General features: G+C 48.3%; 2 protein-coding genes across 3 annotated transcripts in view; one reads left to right on the forward strand and one right to left on the reverse strand.

Moving 5' to 3' along the window:
* PKN1 (protein kinase N1) lies at positions 1-20,374 on the reverse strand. Of its 2 annotated transcripts, none has more exons than XM_074310030.1 (22): positions 19,869-20,374; positions 10,224-10,545; positions 9,455-9,591; positions 7,984-8,116; positions 7,597-7,742; positions 7,141-7,351; positions 6,042-6,233; positions 5,816-5,925; positions 5,547-5,690; positions 5,090-5,165; positions 4,860-4,998; positions 3,964-4,069; positions 3,634-3,713; positions 3,477-3,552; positions 3,288-3,379; positions 3,029-3,205; positions 2,550-2,612; positions 2,362-2,438; positions 2,063-2,205; positions 1,448-1,555; positions 1,113-1,193; positions 1-311 (listed from the first exon to the last, which is right to left on the reverse strand). In XM_074310030.1, exons 1-22 carry the CDS (start codon positions 19,887-19,889, stop codon positions 108-110), a joined length of 2,838 nt encoding a protein of 945 aa, XP_074166131.1. In that variant the 5' UTR covers positions 19,890-20,374; the 3' UTR covers positions 1-107. The 2 variants fall into 2 exon arrangements, with proteins under 2 accessions (XP_074166131.1, XP_074166120.1); XM_074310019.1 differs by lacking the exon at positions 19,869-20,374 and adding an exon at positions 12,345-12,534.
* Positions 19,603-25,749, forward strand: part of DDX39A (DExD-box helicase 39A) — a 26,821-nt gene continuing 20,674 nt past the window's right edge. The window contains exon 1 of the mRNA XM_074310237.1: positions 19,603-19,763. The gene's annotated coding sequence lies outside the window, so the exon portion shown is untranslated. The remainder of the gene's footprint in view (positions 19,764-25,749) is intronic.

Genomic DNA, 25,749 nt, shown 5'->3' on the forward strand with positions numbered 1-25,749 from the left:
TACTCTGATGGGGCAAACCCCAAAGGCCTTTTAAAAACTACAAACTGCAGAGAATTGGTTGGAGAGAAGGCTTCAGTCCATTCATTGTCCTTCAGGGAGAGGCAGTGCTAGCAGTCTTTAGAGACATAGTCAAAATCCCTGAATGCTTCTTGCTCAGCAGCTGAGAGGGGGCGAGCCTCTCGGGGTGGTGTCAGAGCTGGGGCCTCTCCAGTGAACTCTTCATCGAAGTTACTGATGTCTGTTCGGCCCTTGATCACAGGAATGAAAGGTGGCGGCAGCTGGCGAGCAAGTAATGCCTCCCAGCCCAGAGTCTAGAGAGAAATACAAGGAATAAACATTTATATAGCACCTCCTGTGTACCAGACACTATGCTAAGTGCTTTATAAATATCATCTTGTTTGATCCTCATCCAATTATTACCCATCATTTTACAGTTGTGGATACTGCAACAAACAGAGGTTAAATGTACTACCCAGGGTCATACAACTAGTAAATGTCTGGGACCTGAGGATTGAAATCAGGCCCAGTGTCCCATCCACTGGGAAATCTAAGTCAATGTTCTCAGTACCGAGCACATTTCTTCTCTAATTTGACTCCAGTGTCCCACCCAAAGCAACCTTGATAGCCTTCAACAACCATAATCTATCATAGATCCCTTTAAACTAACTCTCACGCTAGTTCCCAGCAACACTCTGGCAGTGTTCCCTAAAACTATCTTTTCTTTACCCAGCTCTAATCAGTGTCTAAATGGATACCCAGGGTTTCCAGCATGAACCCAAATATTCCCCCTGACATGATATTGAGTCTTCCACCCCAATTCCTGTATCCCCAGCATTGTCTTCCATTTGACTCCACTGTCCCACCCAAAGCAACCTTGATAGCCTTCAGTAACCATAATCTATCATAGATCCCTTAAATTAACTCTTACATTGTCCCTCCAATGTAATCAAATATCTGTAGGGAAACTGGGGAAAGAGTATCCCAAAGATGTGAGTGGGTACAGAAAACAAGGTATAGGAGAATAGAGGAAGTAGACTATATGGGGAGGGAAAGCATAAGGAAGTAGAGAAGTTAAGAGTGTCAGGAAAGAAACTGAGGCACAGGGGTCTTACCCGGAAGAATGGCTGCTTCTTAACATCCTCAGCATCCCGCTCACCAGAACCCAGGCGTCTCTCTGGGTTCCGTCGAAGTAACTGGGAGGAGAAGAGAGTTAGAACCACAATCCCACTCCCCACCCATAATGCCCTCGTAGCTGGGATCTCCCAAGTCTTTCTCTGTGGAACTCAAAGAGCTCTCCAAGAACCAACCCCAGCTGTGCCCTGACTGGGAGTAATAAAGAGACTCAAACATCCAATGGTGTGCCATAGGCAGGGGGTGGCCTATAGGGTCAAGAACTGGGTGAGACTGTGCCAGGGGCTTGTGGACATTTGAGTTCAGAAACCCTCACCCTTCGCATGATGCCGATGGCTTCTGTGGAAAGGAAGCGGGGGTAGCGGACCTCATCATTGACGATGCTGTCAAACACCTCCTCTTCATCATCTCCAGGGAATGGGGACTAGAAGGGAAGGAAAGAGTGTGGGAAAGAAGCTAATTCCCCTGGCTCTCTGGCCATTTGCACATTACAAATGACACATGCCCCTTACAGCCAAGTTTGAAATGTCCTCCCTGCTTCCTGTCCCCTTCTCTAAATGCCAGTCATCTTTTAGATTTCAGGCCACTTCAGGAAGCCCTAGCAACTCTACCCTATGGAGTGTCTCCCAAACCAGACACAGGGAGAGAAGCCTCTTTAGGCTGAGGAACCTCAGCATGGGACTTGAAGACAAGAAGATCTGAGTTCAAATCCTAACTCAGAGATTTACTAGCTGTATGACCCTAGGCCCCAAACTTAACTTCCCCAAGCCTCAGTTTCCTTATCTGTAAAGCAAAAAGGGTGAGACTAGTTGACCTCTAAGCTATCTTTCAGGTCTAAATCTACCATCTTATGATTCCTTGTCATCCTAATAACTAGCTAGTGTCAAGGAAACCAGGAAATGATACCTCAAACTGTAGTCACAGGACTTACCTCCCCCACCAGCATCTCATAGAGGAGGACACCCAGTCCCCACCAATCCACTGCCCTGGTATAGGATGTATCAGTCAGCACTTCAGGAGCCAGGAACTCTGGGGTTCCACAGAAGGTGCTGGTGCGGTCACCAAAACCCATCCCTGATACAAGCAGAAGCAAAGGAGGCAGAAAGAGAAAGAGAGAGGGAGACAGGAGACACAGACACAGAGAGAAAGAGAGAGAGTCACTATTTCGGCACATTGACACCACCACCACCACCAGGTCTCTCCCCTCCCAAGCCAGGTCTTGGCCCTCACCCTCTTTGCAGAGCCCAAAGTCTGCAATTTTCACGTAGCCTTCGGTGTCCAACAGTAAATTGTCCAATTTCAGGTCCCTAGAGAGTTTGGGAGCAGTAATCAGGGTCTCCTCCCTAGTCCGGGTGCTCCTGCACCTTTTCTGCCCCTCATCCCCACATAGAAATTTCAACTGACTGTTTGCTGCCCACCTGTAGACAATCTTGTGGTCATGCAGAAACTGCAGCCCCAGCACCACGCAAGCCGAATAAAAGCTGTGGGAAGAAAGGTAAGAGATGGCTGCAGCTCTGTCTGGGGCAATAAACAGGCGAGATCGTCCCTGGGAAAGGAAGGGTAGGGAACAAGCGGCCCAGCACATGGCAGGAGCTCAGGAGTGTGAATATAAGGAGAGGTCAGGGAACCGGCGGGCAGCCAGGTGGACAGAGGACAACCCGAATTCAATTGATGTCAAACTGACAAAGCGTCTCAGTATCTTTGCCAAGAAGACCCCAAATGGGCTCACGAGGTTGGACACCACCAATGGCCTAAATAACAACAGGGGATGGGTCGGTAGGCCTGGGGGAGTGGGCTCTGAGGGCGCCGCATAGGGCGCACAAGGCACAGGTAAGAGCTCCGGGCCCCCAGAGGGACAAACAGGAGTTTGATTGGGCGAAGCTGGGGCGGGGCTTACACAGCTCGAGGTTCCGTAAAGACATCGCTGTGGATGTGCAGCATAAGGTCCCCACCGGCTGCATATTCCATGACAAAGCACACGTGCTCGGGGGTCTGGAAGCAGCCGAACAGGTTGACCAAGAAGGGGTGGCCAGCGCCCGTCACCGCGGCCAGAATCCGCTTCTCACACATCAGGCTGCAGAGGGGCCCCGAAAAGAGTTTGGTCAGAAGCTCCACCCCCAGTTCCCCCTCCCATCCCAGCCCCACCCACGACTTACCTCTCCACTTCATCCCGGGCCACTATGTCCCCCTTCTTCAGGGCTTTGATAGCAAAGAGCTCCCCGTTGGGCAGATACTCAGACAGAAGCACCTGGAGGTGAGCATGGGCAGATGTGACTTAGCGCCCGGCTCCCCACTACTCAGGATCCAGGGTCCTCCCAGGTCTGTCCCAGCCCCTCCCACCTCACCTTCCCAAAGTGGCCTCGGCCCAGTACTGCCAGGAATTTGAAGTCGTTCAGGCTCAGTGGGGATGTCCTCAGGGGGCTATAACAGGAGAGAGAGGGGGTTGTGAAGACCCCGACCTTTGAACAGAAAGGGAGAGAGCTAGAGGGAAGGGAAGGTTACCTGGATGGGGTGGGTCCCGGGCTCTCTTTGTCTTCAGGCATCAATTCCAGGGGCTGTGGGGGATCTTGGCTTCTGGGACTCTGGTCAGGGAAGATGAAGGGAAATTCTAACTCAATTCCAAATCCTCCCACAGGTGCTCCTCTCTCAAAAGTTCTCCATTTCAGATCAGGAAATGGAACTTAGACAATCGGGTCTCTAACTTGGGCTGTCAGTGATCCAATATCACTTGGAGTGAGCCTCCATTCTCCTCTCTGTAAAATTCCAATCTAAATGCAGGGAATGAAGCTACCCAGTCAGCTAAGCCCGCCAGTAGTGTGAAGGAGTTCTCACCAGAGAAGAGGGGCTGGAAAGGCTGGAGGGGCTGGAGAAGAGGTCCAGGGGACTTTTCTGGGTGGAGCTATCAGAGTCCAGGTTCAGCTTCTCAATGGAAATGTCCCTACAGAGGAAGAAGACATATAGGTTGTCAGTGTGTCCACGAGTCCAAGCTCTACCAAACCTCAACCTAATTTACCTTTCTAGTCTTATTAAATGTTATTTTCTAACACTCTCCAGGCTAACCAACCAGAGCCTCTTGCAATTCCTCACACACAATGCTCCATGCCTTTGCACTGGCAAAACTGGAGCACTGTGTGATTCCCTCTTCACTTCTGTTTCTTAGAATCTCTAATTTCTTCAGGACAATTCAACTGCTACTTTCTACAAAATCCATTCAACTATTAATGCTTCTCCCTTGCCCTAGAATTTATCTTGTATCTATTTTGAATATCCCTACACATGCACATCCATGTTTGTCTGTCCTAGAAAGAATGTAAGCTCTTTAAGGACAGGGGCTATTTTGCTTTGGTCTTGCTCATTTTGGCTCTGTCAGTGACTCAGTATCACTTTGAATGAGCCTCCACATTCTTTCTTGCTTAAGAGGTGAGGGAGAAAAGCTAAGATGGGTGCCTGCATTTAGTTCTCAATGTTTAGACAGAATGTCAGAGTAGAAAATCCCATATGTAAGGGGGCAAAAAGGTACTGAAAGGAAAGGGTCTCAGATGAGAATATGAGTTAGAGTCCCTTATCCTTGGGCTTAAGTTTGGGCTTTGAGGAAAGGGGAATCCCAGACCCCAAGGAGAAAAGGTATCAGAGTTTCCTATTCCATGTGCTCACAGGATGAAGGTATCAGAGATTCTAGACTGGGGAAAGGAGAGAAGTTGAGCAAAAGCCCAGCTACAGGTTCTTACCCTGATGTCCGGCTTTCAGCTGTGGTGGCCCCGGGGCTGAAAGTGCCCGTGGAATTGGCACTGGGAAGGAGCCGCCTAAGGAGCCGCACCCATGTAGCAATGTCAATGTTCATTTGCCGGGCTCGAAGGAAGGCCTTCCCTGAGCATCAATGGAAAGAAAGGATCATGCACTGAAGTCTGATTCTTATTCTTATTCTACTTGCTCTCCTTGCCCAACCCACCTCACTCACCCTGCTGTTTGGAGAACACCTTTTTTTGCCTCTGTAGCCGTGGGATCCGCTCAATCACTGGGTTGTGGAAAATGACCTGGGAGAGACAAGAAATACCCCCAAACCCTGATGTCTGAGCCTTGGATGGGTGGAAGACTTGGGATGATAGTGTTTAGAAAGCAGTATCCTAGCAGGGAGTTTGGAGGCTGGGAGCTGAACCTCCAGCAGCTGGCAGCCTCAGAAAAGGATAGTGGCACTAGACATGTGAGAACCCATACTTCTGAAGACAGGCATTCCTGGGAATTTTGGAGCTCTGAGAAAGGATAAACATAGGCATCTGGGGCTCCTGGAAGAGACAGGGTCCAGGGCCATATTTCTGCTGGAAGATAGCTGTGGGAATGTGTGAGAGCTAGGGAGATTGAGGGGGGCAGGAAGTGCATAGGAATTTGGGAGTTCCTGGGAGATCCAGGGATCATACCTCTGCCAGAAGACAGCCTTGAGGCTCTAACTCCAATTGCACCTGATGTCTCTGGTTGTCCAGAAAATCCTCAAGCTTCAGGAACTTAAGGGCACATAGGCCACGCTGGTCCCTCCAGAATACAGATAGTTCAAGCTCTCGGGCCTGGAGGTAGATGAGGAGTACTGTCCTTGGTCCTTCCCTCCAGCATAAGGATAGCACTACCCTAGAGTTGTGGCTCCCACGTGCTTCCTAGTGCTTCCCAGACCATTTTCTCTGCCAATACCTACCCTTTCTAGCTCCAGGGTGAAGCTCTGGTCCCAAGCATTCAGGCCACATGGCTTCCATGGTGTCTGGCCCACCACTGTGTTGTCTACCTTGAGCACAGCACTGACTTCATCTGTGAAGGAACCTTGGTGTCAGTTTCTTTTCACAAACCTCCTCCCCCAACATCAATCCATGAAGACTCAGCCCCAATGTTATCCTTCCCCTCACTGTATCAGAGGAATACTCAGCTGGTTGGTTCCTCAGTCTTGATGCTGCCCCTGCCACTGAGGCTGCCACTTCTGCTATAGAGGCCCCTGGCTGGGCGGCCCAGGAAGGGGGTACGGCCTTCGGGGATGCCTGAGCTGCCTGAAGTTGGTGGAGAACTCCAAGGGACAGTCTCGGGAAGACCGCTGCAGCCCAGCACCCGTACTGACAGAGTCCCTGTGGGGAGAGAGGGGCTCAGTAAGGCACAAAAAGGCTAAGGTTTATGACCCCCAGCTACAGGTCCCCAAGTTCCCAAGGAGGAGATGATGCAGCAACTGGATGTAAGAGCCCTGTAGAGAGTCTAGAGCTGGGAGCCAGCACTGTATTGTGCTGAGAAGCAAAGGGCCTTAAAGTGACTAGAAATGGAAGGCACTGGCTTCAGAACTTAGAGAAAGGAACTTGTTAAGGTGCTTGGAGGAGCCCAGAGCTTTAAGCAAGGCCCTACAGAATGTGAGAGTAGAGTTTGAAAGCTACATCTTGGGGGGTTTGAGGAGGGCTTTGTGCAGTTTATGGGGCTGAAGTGGAGTTAAAAAATGGACCACGATGTCCTAAGGCACTAGGGAATGAAATTTGGATAACTACTGGGAGAAAGAATCAGGGAGATATTTGGGGGACACACTAGCCTGAGGGAGAGGTGTTAAAGTCAGGCTTATATGAGGGGGTGAGATGGGTGCTAACACCTTCAAGGGACAGAGATTCATAAATGAGTCTTGGAGGCTAGGAGCCAATCCCTTGGATTGGGCCCGGAGAGTAAAGAGTGGGGATTCTGATGTCAGACTCGAGCTGCCGGGAACCAAATGCTAGGTCCAGAAAAGCTGAGAGTTCAGATAAGACTGATTCAGGCTAGACAAGAATCCAGCCCTCCAGGTGTGACAGAAGCACATTTGGAGTACCTGGGGAAGGGGCATGACCAAGGTCTGGACCACTCTAGCAGGAAGTTTGGGCTTCTGTGCTTGAGGACAGGGATCACAGAGGCCTAGGCCTAGGCCCCAGCGCAGAGAGGTTTGGGCAGGGCCCCCCTGCACGCAGCTGGGACTCCCAGGTGTCCGGTTCTGGCCAAGGGTACAGGTGAGTTAACACGCACCTGTGAGGGGCGACGGCTTGCAGAGCGTGCTGTAGTGAGTGGCGGGGAAAGGGCCAAGGCGGGCGCTGAAGGCAGAGGACGAGGCCATGGCCAGTTCTTCCAGCAGCAGTCGCCCCTTGGGGTGCTCCGCAGGCAGCTCCCCAAGGCGCAGTTCCAAGGCTGCCCGGAGCAGTGCCAGCTTCTGGGTGGACTCTGTCAGCTTGGCCTGGGCCTGAAGTAGGAAGGGCAGAGCATTAGAAGGGGCAGAAGGGGAAGACTCCCTCAGACCCGGGACCCTCGGCCTCCAAAGCCCTCCAGGGACCCTTCTGCTGCTACTCCAGTTACTCCCTTCCAGGTTTCCACAATCCTTTCCTTTGCCCACCCAGGCTCCGCCCACCAATGCCACACCCCCGAGGCCCGCCCTTTTGGCGCGAGCCCTCCAATCGCGTCTCCTCCCGGCTCTCCTTCACCAGGCACCTCGGAGACGGCCTTGCGGTCCGGGGCCTTGGCCGCACTGAGCAGGCGCAACACGTTCTTCGCCCCCTCGGCCACAGCGTGCTCCACTCGGAAATGGTGCCGTAACTCCTCGATGCGCAGCTCCACGGCCCCCAGGTCCGGGCCCCCTGTGGCCACCGGGGAGTTAACGTGCGTGTGGAAGGAGATCTCCCCCATCCCACCAGCGGCGAGGAGGTCCCAGGACCCACACACAGCGCACCCCGAGCTGCAGACATACGCCGGGGCTCCCACCGGATCGTACTCCCCTCCTTCACCCCCTACTTTTTCCCCTCCTCCCTCCCCCGCGCTTTGTGTCTGTCTTTCTCTGCCCCCCACCCCCTCGTCTCAACCCCTAGGGCCGGGACTCACCTTGGGACTCCTCCGAGCCCTGGTTCTCCAGCTGTCCGGCCTGCAAGGCCCTTCGAATCTGCATTCGGATGATGTCGATCTTGGTCTTACTGTCCTGCAGCATCTGCTGGGCCGTGAGCAGCAGCTTCCGGTCCTGGAAGAGAGAGATGGGGGGGGGGAGGGAGGAAACTCACCAACCCCCCCACACACACACTAATAAAGCGGATCGGAGTGCGTGTTCCTTCGGGGATGGGACACCTGTGGGCTGTATTGTCACATGAGGGCGAGTCTGCCCTTGGGACTGATGGACACGAGGTCTCCGGTCACTGAGTGTCTGTTACCTCCCTGCCCGCTTATGTCCCTACAGAAAGTCAGATGAGGGACTGACTAATCTAACCTTAGTTATGGCCAAGGCAGGTGAGACCAAGGTAAGGGGGGGTCACCTTACAGCTCAGAGGCGGAGAAGGGACTTTCCCAGCTTCTCTCCTCTACTAGGGCTTCCCAGAACAACCACCCTGGAGGGGACTTAAGTCATTTCGCCAGTGCGGAAAAGAGGGGGGGGGGGGGGGCTCTGAGAAGAAATGGACCGGCAGCTCCTCCCTCAGGGGCCCCCAGATTCAGCCTCAAAGAGTGGTCCGGCAGCATGGAAAGTCCGGGATTAGCCCGGCCCTGCCACAATCTTTGTCATTTCTTCTTTTGTTTAGGTATTTACTAAATTTAATGCATCAGTTCCAACACTGCCCTGCTGGTCCTTGTCTCCCAGCCTTCCCTCTCCTCTTTTCTGTATGTTGTAAAATATGTTCAATTTAATCTCCTCTTTTTAAAGTCACTAACTACCGGTGTTTCCTTTCCTCTCCCCTCATAAAAATCTTCTATCTGTTATCTCCTCATGCAAAATATTTCCTTACTTTGGACCTTAGTTTTCATCTTTAAAAAACAGAGTTGAACTAGATGTTGTTCTGGAAAGTCCTTCCCAAGTCTCCCTGCTCCCCTCCCCCCCACTCCTTAAGCCCAGAAAGGCTGAGCTGAAAAGCATGAGACCATAATCCCAAAAACAGGGAACTGAGGCCCAGAGAAGAAAGAGGACTTATGTGCCCAGGGGTACAATGCTACGGAACTGGAGGTGCAAGTTTCCACCTCAGAGCTCTGATTGAGTTTGAGTGATTCTCCACTCTAGCACAGATGTATTAGCCAAATCTTGCTCAAAATAAGGCTCCCCTAGATATGTATAGAAGAATTGCACATGTTTAATATATATTAGATTGCTTGATGTCTAGGGGAAAGAGTGGGGGGGAAGGGAAGGAGAAGAAAATCTGGAACACAGATTTTGCAAGGGTAAATGTTGGAAATTATCTGTGCATGTGTTTTACAAATTAAAAAAATATAAAATTCTATTCTAAAAAAAAAAAAAAAAAAAAAAAAAAAGATAAAGCTCCTGTAGCCCTTCAGAAGTGTCTTCCCTCCTAGGCCCGGGCCTCAGTTCTGAGCTCACCTTAGTGCTGCCATTGCTGTAGGTGTGGATCATGTTTTCTGCCCCTTGCTTGACCTTGAGCTCGATGGTCAGCTGCTTCTCCAAGCCGGCCACTAGACTCAGACTGGTGGCCGAGCAGTTGGGGGACTGGGGGCCATCTGGGAAGCAGAGATGAGGGAGGTCAGAGTTATTTCCACACAAGACCCAGCCAAGACTTCCCTGAGAGGGACTGAGTGGTCTTGGGACACAGTAATCCAAGTTTCCTTCTTTCTTCCTTGCTAGAGAACTCTCTCCCCCTGAAAAATAGTGGCTGAACTGGGAACTCTAATGTCCCACTCCCAAAGCAGCTGGCTGCTTTGCTTCTGTCCTGCCTGCTTGGAGTCTGAATATTTCATGGGGAGCTGAGGTAAGGGGAGCTGCTGGTGTGCTTTCCACCCTAAGCCAGAAAGACAAGCTGGGGGTTGGGAGGCTGGAGGCCTGAAATCCTGACCTTTTTGTGTCTATGCCCCTTTCTTTACTCTCCCCCCCCACACACAATATTTCCTGGAGGAGATCAGTTTAGAGATTACACCCAGACTTCTTGCACCTAGCTCCAAGGACAGCCTTAAGAGATGAGGAGTAGTCCAGGTCTCCCACATTTTGTAACCCCTCCCCCAGATATTACGTAAATATCCCTACTGTTGTTCTAGAAGACCTGGAGTATAGTCCTCCTTTTCTCTTTGGAGCCCTGGCATTGCCCCTCACTCTGGCCTTTCTCCCCAGAGCCCCCTCCCCCCAGCATCTTGCTCACCTTGGGCTTGGCCCAGCTGAGGCTGGGCCTGGCTGGGCTCATGTAACACCACAAGGCCATGAAGCTCTTGCAGCTGGCTGTGCAGCAGGTCCAGGCGTCTAGTGGAGCCCCTGAGTAGCAGCTCCACTGGCCCCAGGCTTCGGCCGAGGTCAGTGGTGGCTCGCCGAAGATTTTCTGCCCCCTCTTTCAGCTTCAGCTCCTTTCGGATCTCCCGCCGCAGCCGTTCCACCTCCAGCTCCAGGCGCTGCTGTACTCCTGGGGCTGCCAGGTCTGCTCCTGACAGGCCCAGCTGCTCCAGCACTGACCAACTCCCGGGCTCGCTCTGAAGGGGATAGGGAAAGGCTGTAGCTCAGAGCTCTGGGGACCCAGGATTAGGGGAACCAGAGGGGAGAGGAGAAAACACTTCATTTGGGGGACCATGATCAGCCTCCTCCGACTGACATGAAAGGTTTTTGAGATGGCAAGCCCAACCTCATGAGATCAGGAGATTTAGGGCTGAAAGAAGCAGCTTAGGAAACACCCTGTCAAATCCCTCCATTTGAAGAAGCAGAGGCAGGGGAAAGGGATTTGAGTCAGACACCATAATCCTGAATCCCATTTCTGTTGCTATGTGACCTCCAGCAGTCATTCCACCTTTTCTTGCCTGTTTCCATCCACCCCCACCTCCACCTCCATAAAATGAAGGGGTTGGACCACATGACATTTTAGGTCCCTTTCACACGTAAATGCTATGCTTCCTCAGCATTTTAAAGCTCCTGAAAAATATTCCTCCTTTCACAAACCTAAAGATTATGAATTAAAAAAACCACAGAAATCATCTTGCCCAACCTTCTTTCAATTTACACAGGGGAAAACTGAGGCCCATAGAAAGTGATTTTCCTACAGTCATACTCCCTACCTTTCTCTGTGCTCCCCCAAATTCCCCTTCTATGTGGCAGAAAAGGCCAGACTTTCCTACCTCTGTGGATGCAGTTCCCTCCCTTTTTCTCTGTCTTTATAAGTGAAATCCCATCACTCCAGAAAGTGATCATTGACTACTCTGCCTATATAGATATCTTTGCTCCGCCCCTACATTCACAATTCTCAAGAAGGAGAAACAGGGACTGAGTTTCCTACCAGAGAGTGGGTAGGACCTAGTGTCTGCGTCTCAGACAGCACAACCCTAACAAAGTGCTAGTCATACACACAGTAGGTTCCAAGTACAGACTTTTTGGATGGAGTACTACAGAGGGAGGGACCCAAGGACTCACCCCGATGTAATAAATCCTTGGGGATTCAGAGGTCTCATTTATCTTTGACTTCAAATATTTCTTTTTCAACTTAAGGGCAAAGGACTTCTATCTTTCCCTCGCTCCTTCCCATCTCCTAGAACAGTGGTCCTCAAAACTTTTTAAATAGGGGGCCAGATCACTGTCCCTGAGATTGTTGGAGGGCTGGACTATAGTAAAAACAAAACCTCACACGGTCTCTGCCCCTCAGCCCATTTGCCATAACCCAGCGGGCTGCATAAACATCCTCAGCTGGCTGCATCTGGCCCACAGGCTATAGTTTGGGAACCCTTGTCCTAGAACCCTAAAACATTCTTCCCCCTAAGCTCAGAGAAGCATTCATTCAGAATCAGACCTGGGGTGAAGATCATGTGTAACAAGGGTTTGAACAGAAAAGAGGTGTGTGGGTCCTTGGCCCAACTGACAGTGTCATCCAACATCCTGGAGGGAATGACCCTAGATGACCCAGAATTCTGGTTGGGAAGTTCCAGTAAATTCCAATAAATTGCAAATAATGCAATAAATTCCAATAAATGCAAATTCCTGGTCTCACCCAGGACCTTTAAGTCTGACCCCAGCCAAGGAAACTCCTTAATTGTCTCCTGGAGGCCTCCCTCCCCCACCCCCATAGCATCCCACTCCCATCCTGCCAGCTATCAGTTCCTACTGGACTGCCTAGGCAGACCCCCAGAAGAATAAATGTCACTGTCCCTGGCCTTCCTGCCCTGACAGTAGCTGGGGAGCGAAGAGGCTGGGAAAGGAGACAGACAGCCGAAGAGGCAGGCAGACAGTCCTTGTCCCAGTGCATAGTAGCCCAAGCCACAAAGCCCCCCAATCTTGGCCCAGCCCCCACCTCTAGCTCCGGGTCCGTGGGGGGCTCAGCTTCCGCCATCCTGGGTCCTTGGGCGGCTCCGCCCTCTCTTCCTGGCTGGGCCCAGAGCTCTGTGTCTGCCACTTCCTCTTTCCTGCCCGTCCCAGGCCTCTCTATGTGGGCCCCCTGGGGGAGGGGGACAAAGGGGGCCAGAGATTCAGGGGGACACAGGCTGGGAAGAAGCATCCCCATTCCTAGACATGGAAGGAACCAGACTGCTAAATTCCAGCTGAATGTCTGAAGGGCCTCCCACAAGGAGGATAAATAAAAGGGTGAGGGTCACTCCCCCCTCCTGCTCTAGGTCAGACCTGGATCATCAGGGAGGATGGGGTGGTGCCTTGTGAGGGTGCCTCCTGGTGGACCTTTTTCCCTACTGCATTCAGCCATATGTCTCAGTGTCCCTATAAAGGCACAAAGAGACCTGCCTTGGCCCATGGGATTTAAGGATCATATGAATTAGATGGAATGAACTAGTAATCCTCTAGTCCAATCCCTTTATTTGACAGAAGAGTAAACAGAGGTACAGATTAGTTTTGTGATATCCAAATATAGCCAGTAAGAGGAGGAGACAATTCAAATCATCTTTCTGATCCTAAAACCAGTGTTCTTTTTGTTTCAACACAATTTTTTAACGGACCTTGCTCCCCTTTTCCCTGCATCCTGACTCTTCTCTCTTCCCATCCCCCTGCCCGGGGACCAAAGGTCTGTTCTTCCCTGAATCTCAAACCAGACTTCCTGTTTCCTCTCAGGCTCAAGCCCACTTCCCACCAGCCTTGTGATGAGCTGGGTCTGGGAGGGGAGAGAACATGGGATCTAGAGCTAGAAATCACCTTACAGATCATCAAAACCCAATCTCCTTCATTCTGTCACTGAGAAGTGGTGACTTTTCCAAACACATCTAATAAGTGACCGAAATAGGATTCAAATCAGCCCTTTCTGAATCGAAAACTGTTTTTTTTTTTTTTGTTTTTTTTTAAACAAGACACTCCATAATTGGTCGTCCTCTGTGAGTCCTAAGGCTGGAGATTGGGTTCCTGTGAGTTCCACGTATACTGGGGTGACTCCAAGTTCAGGTTGCTTTCCAAAAGAGGGCAGAATTGGGAGGGAGGAAAGAGGAGAAAGTGGTCCTCTAGAACTCAGGAGCCACATCTACTAGTCTGTGACCTCCTTTCTCTCACCCAGTGCCCCCAGGGCTGGGGCCCAGCTGGGCCAGGCTCCACAAAAGGCATATTCAGGCCACTCCCCTAGCCTGAGCAAGAGATTCCCTCTCCTTCCCAACACCTCCTATTCTACCCCTCAACCTCCCTTCATTGTTCTAAATCTGCTCCTTAATACCCCAAGCACTGAGGCTCTTGCCTAAATGAGCAGCCTTAATACTATTCCCCAATTCAAGAGCCAGATTTTAGGATTACAGATTGAGAGGGAAGGAACCTCAAAGGCCATTACTTTCTCATTTCACTGATGAGGAAACTGAGGGCCAGAGAGGTTAAACCTTGGCCGAGGTCACATAGGTGCTAAATCTCAGAGGCAGGATTCAAATTTCCAACTCTAAAGCCACAAAATGGAGATTGCTCTTCTGGTCTCCCAAACACCCAGCCTGCCTCTCTGAATTGTGATGGAGAAAAAGGACAAATGCTGACCCTGGGGGCTTCTTGAAGCCCAGGCATTCTAAATCCTGCTAATAATGGGACCCAAGAGTCCAGGCTTCCAACCCAACCAGCTTCATGAGGGAAGCATGAGGGGAGAGGAAACTATCCTTGCTCCTCTCTCGCTAAGGATCACAAGGAGGAAGGAGGAAACTGAAGCTGGAGGAAACCTTAAAGATTATCTAGTTTATACCTTGCTTTTATAGATGGGGAAACTGAGACCTGGGGGAAGAAAATCATAATGAATGATAGCCAAGATCTCCTTCGGTCTAATTTTAGAGTTTTTTTTTTTTTTTTTTCATTTCCCTGCCACTTCAGGAGGAGGCAGAGAGGCCCTCAGAGAGAACAGGGATGGGAAGGGGCATTGAGTTCTCTCAGCCACGGTGCTGGCCTCCTGTCACTGATTAGACTCCCCCGGTCTTCCTTTCTAGGGCCAGCTGAACTCAGCTGTACAAGCAGCAGGACTGGAACCTGGTGACCTCAGTCACCCAGGAATGTGGGGCGGGGAGAGGCCATAGGGCCTGCCCCAATCCCTACTCACTCCCTGGCTGGGATGCTCAGCCTTTGGGGCTTTGGGGCCCAGCTCTGCAGCTGCCCCAGGGTCACCCAGGGTCAGAAGGAAACTTTCCCCTTCCTCCAGGTTGAAAATTGTAGCTAGATTCTGGAGTTTTAGGAATTATACAAATGAGAACCTGAAACACCCTTAGAGACCATCTAATCCAACCTCCTCTTCATTTGACAGTGGAGGAAACTGAGGCTAATAGGGAAGAACTGACTAATTAGACCAGGGGTTCTTAACCCATGAACTAATGCATTTTTAAAAAATTTTTATTACTGCATTTCAATATAATTAGGTTTCTTTGTAATTGTATGCATTTTAAGCATTCTAAAAACCTCACTAAACTTCCAAGAGAGATAGAAAAATAGTTAAGAACTACTAGAGTAGCCCAGCTAACAAATAGTCAAGCTAGGCAGGGCATTTCTATCTCTAGGAATCATTTCCTGTGACAGGATCCCTAAGTCCTAGGCAGCCCCTGCCCCTGAATCCAAGCAATACTTTCCTCCTCCTACCAAACTATATACCAGTCCTGGACCCAGTGATATCTGGCATTCTGAATAGTTTGAGGCTTCCTGAGCAGAAACCGGACATCCTATCCAGACACAGTATAGACAAACAGACAGACATCTGTTAGCATGGAAACATGGAGACAGACAGAGGGACAAGACAGGCAAAATGGGGAATGAGGAGGCCACTGAGAGCCAGCAGATGGGGAGGGAAGAAAGGAAAATTATTGAGCTGGAGGAGGATAGGGCAACAGGCCACACAGATATGCCTGTAACTCTCCTACCCTCAAGGGCCTTGATAGCTAATTAACCCTGTGGCCCCTGGAGAGGGGGAGGCAGTGAGTCATGGAGGGGCTCCTTCCTCCCCCAGGGTCCTAAGCATCCTGAATACACAGCTCCAGGCCCTCCCCTACCCCCATTGTGGACCCAGGCGTCCTGACTCCAGGCTCCCTTCTCCAACCCACACACTTCCCGAAGTCTGACATGGGCTGAAACTCCTGGCAACCTTTGTTCTTATCCTAGAATGGGGACTAAGAGGAAAGAAAACAGGGGAACCTGCAGCTTTCTCCAGTTACCCTGATCCCATCATAAGTGGGGGTGGGGGGGCAGAATAAAAACAGTTAATGGAAGGATAGAGGGAGTTGAGAAGCAGCCCTCTACCATCTGTTCTGGGACAGATGGGCTGAGTGTAGATTCTCTCCTTCCTTACCCCAGCCCCCCTTCAGCACCATCTAAGAGCAGACTCATAGTCCATGGGAACAGCTATGGCATAATGGGAATGGAGGATTACAGTCCAAAAACTGGGGTTCCTGACCTACTTTGACCGCTCCCTACTACTTGGCAAACTTAGCTTTCATTTATGGGTAAATCAGTTATTTAGTTCTCCCAGCCTTAAGTTTCCTTTTTTGTAAAATGAGGCTAGAATACCAATACTATGGATGTCACAGGGGCAATAGGATTTAGGGCTAGGAGAGTTCTTAGAGAGCATCTAATTCAGTCTTGTCATTTTCTGAGACCCAGAGAGAAGTAGCACATAGATGGGAGAGCTGGGCGCTCCGATTCCATAACCAGGGCTCTTTCCATTACTGGTTGCCTGTCTGTCAGAAGGAGTAAGCCAGAAAGTGCCATCAAAATACGAAATACTGTTAAGCCACAAACTCAGGTTCGGTCTCCTCCTTTGTAAAATGGAGATAACAATATGTGTGAATATTATATGAGCTAATGTACGGTAAGCACTTTGTAACAACACATTTATATAAATTTTATTGTTGAGAAAGCACTGTGCAATTCATGAATGTTACATAAGTCTAAGTTGATGTTATTATTATTATCATCCGCATCATGAAGGGGAACTTAGAAATTATCTAATTCAATTTCCTTGTTTTATAGTTGGATAAATAGGTCAGTGGAGGTTGTGATTTAGATGAGATCACAGAAAGTTAGGGACAAAAGTGGGACTAGTGCTTTCCCAAATACTTTCCCCAAGTATTTTATAGTCTCTGTTAGGGATCATTATCTAAAATTTTCTTCTAGCTAATGTCCTTGAGGGGTCAGGACTTTGCCTCAGGGTAAGGATCTAGATCCAGGCAACCAGGCATGCTTAGGAGACTTAGGGCTGTCCCAGGTTCTCCTCTCAGAGGAAAGAAAAGGACTGAACAATGGTTCCAAATCTAATCTGCAATCACAGCTTTAGAGCTGGAAAGAAGAGGAATCACTGAAATCAAACTTTTTAAATGAAACTACTTAACTTTATTTTAGGACTTTAGGACAGGGAAACTGAGGTAGAACACAGATGTCTCAACCTTGTTTACAGATGAGAAACTATGATCCCTTTAACTCAGGAGTGACAAGGCCCAAAATTACACAGCATTGAACTTTTGCCAAATTTCTCAGGGAACTGACAAGACAGCCAGTTGTGACTATGATGGGAGGGGGAGGGGGTCTAGGGTTTGGCAACGAGAGGGGTTTGTTTCTGTGTAAGACAGACCCAGCTCTTTTCCTTTCAAGTCCTTTTCAGGATCCAGGAGGAGTGATGTTCAGTGATCATTGACAGACCCCTGGATTCCTGGGAAAAGGTGTTCCAAGGTGAGGGAAACGGAGGCATAGGGAAAATCAGTCACCTCCTTTCCTCTCATGATGCTGAGGATCCAGATGTCTAGCGATCCTCCCCCAGTGGTTTGCTCCTTCTTCAAGCTTAACTCTCCCTGCTCCGTTGGAAAGGGAGAGGAGGAGAGCTAGGTAGTTGTGTCCCCCCACCTCAGCATGTTCCTTCTCCCAAACCTCTACATCCCCCCCACCCCCAGTCCCTTGCCCACCTCATCAACAGTGGGTTGGTGTCTAACCTTGTGCGATCGGCAGCACCAGACGCGGCTGGCTCCTCCACACGGGGGCCCTGCCATCAGCTTGGCCATGGGGTGCTCCCTCCAGACTTGGTAGTGGGGAAGGACAGAGATGGGAGGGCGGGAGAATGCCACCAGGAAAGGGGAGACACAAAAGGGACAGGGGGTGGAGGAATAGGAAGGTTGCAGAAGGAGATGAAAACCCAGTTATAAAGCAACAGCTGGACAGCCAGAGGAGTTAGTTAGGGTGGGGGTGGAGGTGGGGCAAGTAGTGACTGACAACATTACACCTATTTCCACCTCTGATAGGACAGTGAAATTCAATTGTTCTGGGACAGGAGACCAACAGCCTAAACAGTCATTCTCAGACATGGCTGGACCCTCAGTTATGATGTTAGAAAGGAAGCTTACCTGATGATTAGTTGTAAATTCATACAATGTCAGAGTTGAAGGATGCTATTTCTCTTGCATGGGGAAACAGGCCCAGAGAGGAGGGATTTGTCTAACATTACTCAAGAGAGTCCATGGCAGAATCTGGCAACTCAGTTTTTGATGATGTGAATTGTGAATTTGTTAAGAGTTCAGAAAAACCTTTTGACATCTAAGGTAGAGTCTTCTACAATGCAATTTCATTAAAGCTTCCTTAAAATGCAATTATGCTCCATGAAGTGTTACATTTCTTTCTAAACTGGATATGAATTAATTCTTTTTAAATGACATAGTATCTTTATTGGAGAATAGGACCAAATCTAGAAAACAAATATGTAGTCAGCATGTGGTCACAGAGGAGGGCACAGGAGGTAGCCTGAGTAACTCTGGGTTCTAGATTCTAGGTTCTAGATGAGGTGCAGTATGGTATGGTGAAGAGACTACTGGACTCAGAGAGATGTTGGTTTGAGGACTAGCTGAGTAACCACAGGGAAAATCATCTCAGTTCTCTGAGTTTCTCTCACAGGGTTATTGTGAAGAAAGCATTTTGTTAATCATAGACTCCTATAGAATTGGGAGTTAGTAGTTTGTAGTAGTGGTGATCCATTGAGCAACTGTATCTTGGATAAGATAGAAGTCTGAATTCCTGGATTTTTTTTTTTTGAGACCTAATTAGAGCTGCAAAAGCATGTATCAACAGGTGCCACTCAGAAGAACATTAAATATCAGCCTCAAGGTTTGAGACTCTATTGGAGGCTCTGTGGCATTGCTCAAGGTCTTGGCCAACAGCTACTGTCGAAGACACCTATGGGACTTTCCCTGTGCCTTCCCTTTCCTCTCTCTTTGAACCCTAGGAGGCCAAGAGTCACCCACTGAGACTCAACTTAGTAAACCACTGTCCACTACACTCCAATTCAAAAATGAAAAAGTGTTGCAGGCTGCAGAAGTCTGGGAGGGATTTTTGGAGGTGTTAGGGCTTGAATCAGGCATTGTGGGAAAATGGAATGAGCACTATATTTGGATCTGAAGAATCTGGATTTGACTCTTGGCTTCTCTTCTTGCTACCTGTTAAAACTTAAGGCAAATTTCTTCTCCCTGGGCCTCAGTTTCCTCATTTGTAAAAGGATGTTGGACAAAATTATCTTTAAGCTGCCTGCCAGCTCCAAATCCTATGATCCTATGATCATTAGGTCTGGTACTGATGGCAGATGGGCAGGAAGGAGGCAGGGCTGACAGGTGGAGCTGCACCTGCTGGGAGGCGGGGCCATGTCTCAGCTCCTAGACTAGGGGGTGGAGGCAGGCACAGGGATATACAAACAAATAGTGGAGGAGGTGTTGACAGGCCTAAGGGCTAAGAAATAGTCTCCCGGAATCAAATTAATATAGCTTTCCTCTGGATGCCCACCCAAGAAAATAAAGCTACACTGGAGCTCAGGAAGACTTAGGTCCAGAGAATCTCCCAGAAAGTTTAACTAGAGGTCCTGAGCTAAGGGCTGCTCTCCAAGGTCCCCAGTATGGGGGGAAATAATGAAGTAGACAGGGATTGATTTCTTGGCAACAGAAGGAGAGGGTTGGCCCTCTGAACCAGGGCAGGGATGGGCAATCGTCTCCCCACTCTAGCCCCACTCACTGGGCCAGAAAGGAGGCTCCAGGCCCCAAGAATCAGTCATAATATCTCAGAGCCGGAAGGACTCTCAGGACTGACTTCGGAGACCCGACAAGGGGGAGGAGGGACAAACTGTACACAGGAAACTTCACTGTAGCTGAGGAGAGGGTGGTTTGCATGGGAAGGATTTTAGGTGTTCAAGACTGAACCAGGTGTGGTTTCTATTTTTGAGGGGGAAAGTGGAGGTTGGAAAGATAAACAGAGGTGCCACAAATACACAGAGGCCCCTTCCCTCGTGAAAGGATAGAGGATCACGGTAAGAAGGGTGTCTCCCCACCCAGGCTGCGGGGTCAGGGTGCGGGGGGCCGGCTGGAAGTAGAGGCCTGGGGCAGGTGCCTCCTTGCCACCCACAGACCTGTACCTGAAGCGTGTCGCTGGCCATGTCTCGGCTCCTTCCGCGCCCGGCTCCGCGTTCTGCTGCTGCCGCTTCCTTCTCTTCCTCCTCCTCCCTCCCGCACGCGCGCGGCAGGGTCACTCACGGCGCGAGGGCCGGACACCAAGGCTCCACCAGGATGCCCCAGCCGGTCGCATGCACTAGGCTCGGGGCACTGCCCCGCCCCTGTTTCTAGGGTGGAGGGGGTGGTCCGGATTCGCGCACTTTCTCCTCCCTCCCTCCTCCCCCGAGGGGAGCTTCCCCAACTCCAACGTTCTAGGCGCGGGGAGGAGGAGGAAAAGGGGGGTAGGAGTGCAGAGAGTCCGCCCGGGCGCGTTCCATCCTTTTAGTTCGGGCCGCGCGCGCGCGCGCGCCACTCTCGCTACAGTCACCGCCCCCCAACACCAGACGGCCCCTAGTCCGGCTCTCTCGCCAGTCCGAGATGTAGCCGGGATGGTCACGTGACTGGGAGAAAGGGAGGAGGGGAGTCCGGGCCGAGTCGGGAGCGGGGTGGAGCGCTTGGGGCCTGGGGCTGCTCTCTAGCCTTGCCTGGCTGCTGGGGTGGGAGCTGAGGGGAGGGAGCGAGTCTGCGCCGGGTGGGGGAGGGCGAGGAGGGGAGAGGGCGTAGCAGGTCCCTAGCACCTCCTGGCTATCTGAGAATGGGCGAAGCAGACACTCTGGGGCTTTGTAATTTGTAATTTGAGCTACATAGATACCTTCCCACCAGCCCCACCTTGCATGTTTTTAGTCCCAGGGTCAAACACCGCCGCGGTGGGCCGGCTTTGCACACCCGGCCTCCCGGGCATGCGAACCAGTCTGCCTCGCTTGGAGACAAGTCTCCCGAGGTGCCCGAGGTCCCAGGGTTGCACTTTCTTTCTTTGGGCTGGGTGTAATGGGATGAGCACTAGACTTGGAGTCTTGGATTGGCATGAACACTTTAGCTCTATACCTACAACCACCGCTTATACATAGAACCTTTCTCTGTCTTAGTTTCCTTACCGTGGGGGGATTGTACTAGATAATCGTGACTATCCCTCTCGGCTCCAACATCCCAGCCTTCCCAGGACGCTCCTGAAATCGAAGGCGGTCGCAGTCCGGGAGGCCAATCAGAGACCTATCCTTGACCTTGCCACAGTTACTCCATGCCCCTGGGATATCACTGAGGACACCCTGGGGCTAGCTGGGAACAGCCCCTAAGGATGTGCCAGCTCCAGGCCTAGGCTGGGCATGGCGCCCGGAACTGCAAAGGCCCCCGGGATGTAGGAGGGGAGGTTGGAGCTCAGAGCCGCCCATTCCCCGCGCGCCCAGAGGGAGCAAACAAAGAGCCGAACGGGGGTGAGGGGAGCGGGTGCCACGGAGAGGGCGGAGAGAATAACTAACTAGTTCTGGCCAATTGGTTTCAGTTTATAATTTTCTCTAGGGCTGGAATCCCTGGGAACTGGGGTTAGGATTAAGGTTTGGGAGATAACTTTTTGTTTGGTTTTGTTTTGCTTTGGGGTGTGTGTGTGTGTGTGTGTGTGTGTGTGTGTGTGTGTGTGTGTGTGTGTGTGAGAAACTCAGCCACGAAGGAGAGAGAAGCAAAGCTCAGAATGTAGGAACTGGAAGGATCAAAACAGAGAACATAGATGGCCATAGATCAAAGGCGATGGGGATTATACAACACTTTGTAAAACTTAATGCATGCACAAATGTGAAATTATTATATTATACATATGTAATTATTATTTTATTAGTGTGAGTAACTATTATTAAGAACAGCCAGGTGATGCAAAGGAAAGAGTGCTGGACTTGGAACCAGGAGAGCATGAGTTCTAATCCGGGCTCAGACACTTAACTCTCTGTGTGATCTTGTGCAAATCACAATCTCTCAGACTCAGTTTCCTCATCTGCAAAATGGGGAAAATTGTGGCACCCCATGTGGACGTACCCTCTTCCTCTGTCAGGAAGAAGCCCTTATCTGGCTTCTTAGGCATAACCAATTCTCAGACTACCCTTGTATACAATGATTGTGAGGATTTTCACCATTGTCTATCTCTCTATGGAAACAACTTTTGAGATATTGATTGGCATATCTTTAGACAGGACTGGGACTTGGCCAGCCAGATACATTCCATCTGGTTTATCCCTCTGAGTTATCAAATTCTTCCCTAGCTTCCCTGAGAAACCCCCAAGGCTGTTCTTTCCCTCTAAAAGATCTGCTTTTGAAGATCTTTACTAAATTCTTCCCAGGACTAAGCACATCATGAGGTACTCTCTCTCCCTCTCATAGTGTGTCCCTCGAATTGAGTCTTTCTCCTTACTATATAGCTAATTCTGGTTAGTCTACTTAATTCCTTTGTGGATCTAACCTGCCAGTCTATGGAATTCTTAGACTTCACGACATATTCCTTTAATGGATTCTTCCAAATTCCTCTCCTTAATAATGCTCTTCTAACTCTATTTCATATTTGTCTTTCCTGGTGCCTATTATTTTGTCTGTAACAAATAGACAAAACCTCTTCTCCTAAATAAATCTACCTTTTGCAAGGAGAATGGACATTGTGAATTTGTCACATGTTTATTTCCAACTAGGAAGTGGTACCTGATCTCATCAGCACCCACCTCCTTTTTGCTTTTGTGAGCATTGACAAGCAACAAGTATTTATAATGTTATTTGATTTATAGATCAAATGAAATAGCATCTGTAACTTTTCAAATCTTAAATCCAACATTTAAAACTCAACATTACTGAACTATTAATATCATAACTCAGTTAAATTTTGACTATGGATGGTCAGGAATGAGAAAAAGAGGCTTGGAAGAGACCTGGACTTTAAGAGACTTCTGGTGAATTGCTGTCTACAGCATTTAATAAAACATATTAATAAGCCCTGAGGATACAAAGACATACAAAGGAAGTCAGAAACAGTCCTTGACCTCAGGAAGCTCCTAATGGGGAAGACAACATATCTAGGTATAGATAAGGTAGATACAGAATAGATAGGAAGAAATTTGGATATGGAGGTGGAAGACCACGAAAGGCCTCCATGAGAATGTTAACATTTGAGCTGAGTTTTGAAGGAAGCCAGGGGAATTCAGGGGTGAAAGTGAGGAAGGAAAACACTCCAAGTTTGTAGTTTGATTTACTTAATCTAGTCATCAGTTACTTAAAGGAAGTGTTAAAATGCATAATCAATCCATTTCAATCTTGATCCTTAAAGACTAAGTGTAAAAGAAAGCCTTTTGAAGTCTGTTTCTAGTGGCAGGGGATTTGATTCCATTATCCCAGTCATGTATAAAAATATCTGGTTAGCTGGAATTGGGGAAGTTTAGAAAGTAGAGCAAGGATAGCTTTCTAGTACATCCCTGAGAAGGAGCCATGTAGGTTGGGAAGAAAGGAGGCAAGAACTAAACTTCTGATAGCTACATGTCTCTTTCCACCCTTTCTTTGTCCAGAGAAGGACCTTGTGAATTTCAAAAAGCCCAAAGAATGTTGAATCTTCCATTTTCTCCACAATTTCCAAGCAGCATCCTTGGATTAGCTGACAGCAGTGTCTATTATCATGAGTCAGGAACAGAATGGATACATACTAATGGGAGAGCTTTTTGTGCACCTTCTGAATAGAAGAAAAGGTGTTCTAGCAACCGGGAGTTATGTATTAGCCCTTTGCTGCATATGCTCTCTAAACTTGAGGCTATTTTCCCCCAGACTCTATGTATTTGTAGGAGAGTTTATCAAAGGCTTTGGAGGATGTTTTTGTGAAAAAACAAAAACAAAAACCTATTTAAGGCTGGCTGACTTTGAGTGTTGGGGCAAATCACCAAGCCTCCTTACTAGTAGAGGTTTGAGTCATAAAATTACAAAAACGCTCAGAGTTATACTGGGACCCTGTAAGACATATAGCCTTACCCAGGATCTAAGACTAATATGTAAGAGAAGGAAATGGAATAAGGATCTCCAGTGCATATATGGATTATACTTGAAGAATAGAGTGCAGTAGAAGAGCAATAAAGCGGCTAGTGTGACCAGATTATAAAATCCATGAAAGGAAGTAAAGTGTAATAACATGGAAAAGTAGGAAGGGGCTAGATTAAGAGCTAGCTTTATATGCCAAACAGAAGACTTTATATTTGATCTGGAAGTAATAGGGAGTTGCTTGACTTTATTAAATAGGAGGAAAATATATTCAGACTTGCATTTTTAGGAAGCTTATTCTAACAGGGAAAACAAACAACAACAACAACAACAGAGGATAGATTTGAAGGGGGAGAAATTTGAAGATTTGAGGCAGAGAAACCAATTAGCTAGCTATTGCAATAGTCCTAGAAAGTTAATTAATCAATGTATCTATTAACCACTTTCTGAATTTAAGTCAGTCTACTAAGTACTAGGGCTACAAAGAAAGGCAAAAACAAGAGTTCTGTCCTCAAGAAACTCATAATCTAATTAGGGAGATAACATTCAAACAATTATATACATATAAGATAATGCAGTAGAAATGAGAGATAATCTCAAGACAGAAGGCACTAACATTTGTGGGACCAGGAAAGGAATCTCAATTTTTTACCTGCTCTAACCAAAGCCCTAAAAGCTGGGAGGTAGATATGAGGAGGGTGAAAGCCAGCAGTGAAAAAGGATGGAATCCCATGAAAGCACCAGACAGATCACAAGTGTTGCTGGATATTAAATATGAAGAAGTGAGAAAAATGTAAGAAAACTGTATAAGTAGAAAAGCTAAGTTGTGATGAGTTTTAAAAGCCAAATAGAGGATTTTATATTTGATCTTAGAGGTAATAGAGAGCCAATAGTTTTCTGAGATGGGGGTAAGGCCTGCTGTGGTCAGAACAATGTCTTAGCAAGATCATTTTGCCAATGAATGGAAGAATGGAATGGAGAAAGACTTGAAGCTGGGAGATTAGAATTTATTACTCCAATGATAAAAAAAGATAATGTTATAAGGGACTGGATTCCCCACTGAATTAGTGGAGAAAAGAGAATGAATGTGAGAGTTGTGACGTTAGAAAGAAGCAAGATAATATTAAATATGGGGTGAGTAAAAGTGAGTATTTCAGGATTACACAGTGACTAGGACAAGTATTATCCTCAATAGCAGTAGAGAAGTTGGGAAGTGGGTAGTGTTGGGGGAAGGGAGAAGATAATGAGTCCAATCTTGAATGTGTAGAGTTTGAATTCCCAGTCCAAGAAGTCCAAAAGACTATTAGTGACAAAGGACTGAAATTCTAGCGGAATACTAACACTGGATAAGCAAATATAGGACTTATCTACATAGAGATGATAATTGAGAGATAAAAGTGAATTGAGTACTTAGTCCTCAGAGACACTGATTAATAGAAGGCATGACTTGGATAAAGATCTAACAAAAGAGATCAAGAACAAGTAGACAGGTAAGAGGGGAACCAAAAGAAAATCTAGAGAGAGCATCTGGGAAAGGTGATCAACAGCAAGGTCAAGAAAGGTGAAGAATGAGAAAAGGCCACTATTTCAGTTGAATAATGGAGCCAGAAAACTAGAGCTAAAAGGGTTTGAGAAGAAAGTAAGAGAAAGTTAAAAGATCGGGTCTTTGTTCTAGGTTTGTTGATATATGTGTGTGTGTGTGTGTGTGTGTGCATATGCATGTGCATGTATATATATATATATACACATATAATTTTTTTCTTTCCTTTGTATTTATATCAATAGTATATTTATATTTGAAGGTTTTTATTAGTGGTATATACCTCCCAGGATTGTTGTGAAGATAAAATGAGATATTTGTAAAACACTTAGCACAATATCTGGCAGCTATATAAATGTCTGATTTATTATTATTGGCTTTATTATTATCTTCTTGTTTCTGAATCAACTTGAATTTAATTAGTTTATAAAATA

Source organism: Sminthopsis crassicaudata, chromosome 1 (genome assembly GCF_048593235.1).
Source record: "Sminthopsis crassicaudata isolate SCR6 chromosome 1, ASM4859323v1, whole genome shotgun sequence".
NCBI lineage: Eukaryota > Metazoa > Chordata > Mammalia > Dasyuromorphia > Dasyuridae > Sminthopsis > Sminthopsis crassicaudata.